Source organism: Gekko japonicus, unplaced genomic scaffold, assembly GCF_001447785.1.
Source record: "Gekko japonicus isolate JY-2015 unplaced genomic scaffold, Gekko_japonicus_V1.1 scaffold4669, whole genome shotgun sequence".
In the NCBI taxonomy this organism is placed as follows: domain Eukaryota; kingdom Metazoa; phylum Chordata; class Lepidosauria; order Squamata; family Gekkonidae; genus Gekko; species Gekko japonicus.
Genome location: NW_015164343.1, coordinates 38651 through 45099, shown reverse-complemented (window position 1 = coordinate 45099; position 6449 = coordinate 38651). Strand labels below are relative to the sequence as shown.

The window sequence follows — 6449 nt, the reverse complement described above, 5'->3', positions numbered from 1 at the left end:
CCAGAGCAAACTAATTGATGCAGGGGCCAAATCGCTGCCTCACAACTCTTAATGCCGGCAGCTCACAAAGTAGAACTTTTGCTCACGAGACGCCGCAGCTTAGAGGGAGCACTGCCACTGTTCCCTCTAAGCTGAGTTGGTGTGAGCCAGCTCACAGTTCTTTAGCCTCCGGCTCACACATTTTTGCCTTCGCTCAGGGAGGATGTGGCTCCCGAGCGAACTAACTGATGCAGCAGCCAAATCGCTCGCTCACAACTCTTAATGCCAGCAGCTCACAAAGTAGAATTTTTGCTCGCAAGGCGCCGCAGCTTAGAGGGTGCACTGCCACTGTTCCCTCTAAGCTGAGTGAGTGTGAGCTAGCTCACAGTTTTTCTAGCCTCCGGCTCACACATTTTTGCCTTCACTCAGGGAGGATGTGGCTCCCGATTGGCTCCCGAACAAATTGATGCAGCAGCCAAATCGCTCGCTCACAGCTTCGGTGCCAGGAGCTCACAAAGTAGAATTTTTGCTCACGGGACGCCGCAGCTTAGAGGGAGCACTGGCCGTGCTGGCCGTCCCGCCCCTTAGGGTAGCCGATCGGGCTCGCCCCCGTTCCCAGATACTGCTTTCCCCAGGCGCCACCCCCAAATCTCACAGGATCTGGCCATCCGTACGTCCCTGTGTGCCAGGTTAGGGTCGCCAGGCCACCGTCGGTTGGCGAATCCACTGCTTAGGGTCAGGCCCAGCTGGCATCGACCAAAACCTGGGCCTCTCCCGTTGTGGCTCCGGCTCTGGGGAAGGGACTCCCTGGTGAGCTATGGGGGGGGTCCCCCTCCTCAGAGATCTTCAGGAGGCACCACGAGGCCTGCCTGTTCACCAGGGCCCTTGAGGGGAGCTGAGTAGCCGGCAATGCTCCCTCTAAGCTGTGGAAACCTGTGAGCAAAAGTTCTGCTTTGTGAGCGACCGGCATTAAAGTCGTGAGCGAGCCATTTGGCTCCGGCACAAATTAGTTTGCTCTGGAGCCCTCCTTCCTGAGCTAAGACAAACGTGTGTGAGCTGCAGGCTAAAAAACTGTGAGCTAGCTCACACTAACTCAGCTTAGAGGGAACACTGGTAGCCGGTGTCTTTTTCGGGGGGGTATTTTGTGTCTGTGTGTGTGTGTGCCTTGAAGTCACAGTGACTTCTGGCGACCCCTAGTGGGGCTTGGCTGTTTCGGAGAGGTGGCTTGATATTTGCCTGCCTCTGCGTCCCGGGCCTGGTATTCCTCGGAGGTCGCCCTTCCAAGTACTTGCCAGGCCCGGGTTGGTCCTGCTCAGCTTCTGATGGGATTGGGATCGCCTGAGTTACCCAGGTCAGGGCGGGAGGTGGGTGTCTTTTAAAGCGGAGGGGGAGATTTGGGCTCTGCTATACTATTTTCGGGTTCTAACGGGAAAATGTTTTTAACTGTTATTGTAAGCTGCCGTGGGCTGTGAGGAAAGCGGGGATATGGAAGTTTAAGTAAAGCCCGGCACGTACCATAAGGAAGGCCGGTGGGTGATGGAGAGCAACGCTATCCCAGCATCCTTTGCGGCCTGGAAGATCTTGCCTTCCACGTCGATGCTGACGGCGCTGGTGCATTCATCCAGGAGAGCGTACTTCGGCCTGGGGGAGAAGAGGAGGTCCGGGAGGGTCAGCCCAGACCGGTCTGCGCACCGCACGTCCTTCACGCCACCCTGGAAAGGCGGGCCTCCTCACCCACAACAGTTCACGGCTGAGGTGGCGAGAGACGCTGAAGTCTGAGAGGGAACGAGACCGGGGAGTGTGTGTGACGGGGGCGCCCACCCCTCCACACTGGGACTCACCTATGGTAGAACATCCGGGCCATCCCCATTCGCTGCTTCTCGCCGCCTGACAGCACGTCCTTCCAATCGCTGACGGCGTCCCAGCCTGCCCCCGGCCGGGGAGATAAGAAATGTCATGGGTTGCCTGGGAGACAGAGTCCGCCTCCCCCTCAAGTCTTACACGGTTGCCAAGTCCAGGTTGGGGATTCCTGGGGGTTTAGGGGTGGAGTCCAAAGAGGGTGGGGTTTGGGGTGGGCGGGTCCTCGGCAGGTTAGAATGCCATGGAGTCCACCCTCCCAAGCAGCCATTTTCTTCAGGGGAACTGGTCTCCGCCATCTGATATCTGAAGAAGTGAGCAGTGACTCAGGAAAGCTCCTGCCCTGCCACAAATGTTGTTAGTCTTTCTTACACGCCCAGGGAAATGCCGATCGCCACATTGGGGTCAGGAAGCAACTGTTCTCCAGGCCTCTTTGGCCGGGGATCCTGGAGGTTTTTTGTCACCTTCCGGGCGTGGGGTGTGGGGGGGAGAGAGATCTGCGAATCCCCTGCATTGTGCAGAGGGTTGGACTAGATGACCCTGGAGGTCCCTTCCAACTCTACGATTCTATGACCACAGGTGCTCCTCCTGGACTCTTGCTTATTTCATCTGGAGATCAGCTGTCGTTGTGGGAGATCTCCAGGACTTACAGAGACGGGCGACCTTAGCTTGCTCGCCTCCTTCCCCACCCGTCTCCCTCCTGCTCAGATTTTTTTTTAAATAAAAAAACATGCCCGAGAATGCTCATTTCCCCTCCTCTACGTTCCCGATGCCAAGCCTCCCTCCCCCCCTGCACCCACCTCCTTCCCGCTGCACGAGGTAATTGAGGTGGACGATATCCAGGATCCGCTCCAGGTCAGCCGTGGTCTGCCCTTTCTGGGCCATGTCTTCCGCGGTGTCGGGGTAGATGACCTGGTCCCGCAAGGTCCCCACCGACATGTACGGCCTAAGGCGGGGGGGGGGGGGGGGGGGGGGGATGGCCAAACAGGTCAGTCAGAAGATCACCTGGCGTTTAGAATGTCCCAAAGACTCTCTCGCTGCCCGATCAATAGCCACAGTTCTAATGTCCTGGCCCCACTGCTGGACCTCCTGAGGGCACCTGGTATTTCTGGCCACTGTGTGACACAGAGTGTTGGGCTGGATGGGCCTTTGGCCTGATCCAACATGGGCGTCTCTTATGTTCTTATGTTCACAGTGCCCAAATCAGACACGAGGGATCTTAGAACACATTCTATGATGAGTGGTGTGTGTGGGGTGGCATTTTGGCACACATCCTCTTGGCATTGCGTACAACGGCCCCACCGTATGGTAGATGGCTATTATTAAATCCATTTTGTTGATGGATTGATTGAAAACGTTTTTATGGCACCTTTCCACCTGATCAAGGTCCCCAAAGTATTTAGATGATGATAATGCTGCGGTGGCTCAAGTGGTTAAGACGCTGAACTGCAGGCTGTGGGAGGTCGGTAGTTCAGCGGTTCGAGACCCGAGTGTGCCGCATGACGGAGTGAGCTCCCGTCTCTAGCTCCAGCTCCTGCCAACCTAGCAGTTCGAAAGCAAGACATTGCAAGTAGATAAATAGGTACCACTTCAGTGGGAAGGGAACAGCGTTCCGTGCGCCTTGGTGTTCAGTCATGCCGGCCACATGACCACAGGAACGTCTTCGGACAGCGCTGGCTCTTCGGCTTTGAAACAGAGATGAGCACCGCAACCCTAGAGTCGGACTCGACTGGCTTTCGAGCAAGGGAACCTTTACCTTTACTTACTACTACTACTACTTTCAATTTATCACCTGCTCTCCCTGAAACCAGCTCAGAGCGGGTAACAACAATTTATGAACAGTTTAAAACATTCTAAGCATTACAGTAAATACACTAGCGATGAAATAATTGCGACAAACAAAGTAAAATCAATAAAATACAACTACTCTACAGCTAGAAGGGGGTGTGAGCTCATACGGAGGGGCAATATATAATTATCTGATAACAAGGAAAAGGAGGTGGGAGTGAAGGGGGAGAGAAGAGAAGGAGGGGGAGGCCACTCCTAGGTGAAAACTGTCGGAAAGGAGCCTGGCGCGGCCCTCAACCATAAGCCCGGCGGGACGGCTCTGTTCTGCAGGCCCCGTGGAACGGTACCAAGTCCTGCAGGGCCCTGGTCTCTCCCGGGGCGGGGTTCCACCAGGCTCTGGTCGAGGACAGCCGGACGCTCTTTGGGCTGAGGACCACCAGCAGGTTTTGATCACTCGAGCCTTAACACTCTTTGGGGGGGAAAGGCAGTTCTCAAGGCATACTGGTCCCTGACCTCTTTCTCTCTACCCTCACAGCAACCCAGCGAGGCAGGCTGCCGCTATGCGACTGGCCCAGCCGTCACCTAGCGAGGTTCGTGCCCGAGTGGGGGAGCGGAGCCCGGACTGACGTTCTCACCGCTGGAGCGCACTACACCCACTCTGTTACTCCACTCCGTTACCCTGTTACTCTGCTACCCACTCTGTTACTCCCATTTCTGCTTCTTGTGCTCTCCCGTACTTAAGAAGGTAAAGGTAAAGGTTCCCTTGCTCGAAAGCCAGGCAAATCCGACTCTAGGGTCGCAGCGCTCATCTCTGTTTCCAAGCCGAAGAGCCGGCGCTGTCCGAAGACGTTTCCGTGGTCAGGTGGCCGGCATGACTCAATGCCAAGGCGCATGGAACGCTGTTCCCTTCCCACCGAAGCGGTACCTATTTATCTACTTGCAATTTCTTGCTTTTGAACTGCTAGGTTGGCAGGAACTGGAACTAGAGACGGGAGCTCACTCCGTCATGCGGCACACTCGGGTCTCGAACTGCTGAACAACCGACCTTCCACAGCCTGCAGTTCAGCGTCTTAACCACTTGAGCCACCGCAGCTCCACTTAAGAAGATCGAAACCTGTATGCGGCCTGTGACATAGGCAGCTGGAGAACCCAAACCACCGCCACTGCGCGTACAGCACTGGGAGCAGGACGAGGGTCGCCAGCTCCGGGTTGGGGGATTCCTGGAGGTTTGGGGGTGGAGCCTGTGGAGGGAGGGGTCTGCAGAGGGGAGGGGCCTCAGCAGAGTGCCCACCCTCCGGAGCGGCCGTTTTCTCCAGCGGAAACGACCCCTGTAGTCTGGAGACCGGCTGCGATTCCGAGAGAACTCCAGGCGCCACCTGGATGTTGGCGACCCCAAACGGAACCCAAGGTTTCTCTTTTTTTTGCTCGGCTTCTTTTTCTTGCAAAACTCCCGGACCCTGGCCCGCACCGTACCTCTGGGGGATGTAGAACATACGGTGGGGGGGGGGCTTGTAGAGGACGCCTTCGTACGTCGGCCACAGCCCCCCCAGGATCCGGAACAGAGAGCTCTTCCCGCAGCCGTTGGGGCCGGTGATCAGTAAGTGCATGCCCTCCTCCACCTGCAGGGGGCGGCGGGGAGCAGAAACGAAGAACCGGGCTTTACCTTGACCCTTGTAACGCCTCCCCTCGATCCAGCTCTGTGTCCACCCCCCCAAAAAAGAAGCCTGAGAAAGTATGATAGGTGTCTGAATTAGGTGCCAAGAAAGACACTCTTTTTTAAAAAAAAACCCACAACTTTTTTATTTTATAACAGCCAAACAAACATATAGACACACGAACATATAGTTGGGGATTAATTTACATCCATATTATATCTAATTATTAACCTCATCCATTAACCAGTTGTTATTTGTACTTTTTCACACCTTATAGTTTATCTATAAAAAATCCTTTGCATGCCATAAAGCATGTAATTCTTGCAAAACTCCCGAACCTTCTATTTTGGTTATATGCCTGTGAAAATCAGATATTATTTTCTCCGACCCATTTATAAAATTTGGACCCCGCATTTTCAAAGGCTACTCCAATCTGTCCTCCCAAGGGTGAAGTTAAATAGGTGCCAAGCAGTGTTCCCTCTAAGCTGAGTTAGTGTGAGCTGGCTTACAGTTTTTTCAGCCTCCAGCTCACACATTTTGGTCTTCGCTCAGGAAGGAGGGCTCCAGAGCAAACTATTTTATGCAGTAGCCAAATCGCTCGGTCACAGCTTTAACACCAGTAACTCACAAAATAGGATTTTTTGCTCACAGGGCTCCACAGCATAGAGGGAGCACTGGTGCCAAGACACTCTTGCTCAGGCAACCTGCCAAGACATGCCGCTCCTTTGGGACTCTGGCAGGGACGGCCGAGCCACGTAGGAGATGTGTTATCTCTCCTCCCAACTTATCCCTGCGCACAGGCTGGATTCCCAGGTTTTTTTTGTTTTTTTAAGCTGTTCTACACAAAAGATAACAGCTGGTCGGGCAGGGAGCGAGGCCTTATCAGGGCGCCCCCCCTGGCCTCTCTCACCTACCCTTGAAACGGGCAGAGTCAGCAGTGGCAGGGACTCTTGATCTCGACCCCGCTGGCCCGGCGTGCCGCGTATCTCCTGCCCCTCTGCATTCTGGCCTGCAAACTGCTCGCTGGCCCAGCCTCCCTGCCTCCCTTCCCGCCCCCTGCAGAGCCCGGGGAAAAAGGACCCGGCGGGATTCAGTCTCAGAACTAAGACGGCTGTAATCACGAACAGAGTGTATGCAGAGTGCAAATCTTTTGCTTACAGTACGGGTCCC

The 6449-nt window shown here is 55.0% G+C and overlaps 1 protein-coding gene across 1 annotated transcript in view; it reads right to left on the bottom strand.

The window, feature by feature from the left end:
- Positions 1-6449, bottom strand: part of LOC107108434 (ATP-binding cassette sub-family D member 1-like) — a gene marked incomplete at its 5' end in the record, with an annotated part of 54924 nt that overhangs the window by 22712 nt on the left and 25763 nt on the right. Inside the window, 4 exon segments of the mRNA XM_015408864.1 lie at positions 1495-1620; positions 1821-1905; positions 2637-2782; positions 5098-5243. Of these exon segments, the coding sequence (XP_015264350.1) occupies positions 1495-1620; positions 1821-1905; positions 2637-2782; positions 5098-5243 (503 nt within the window).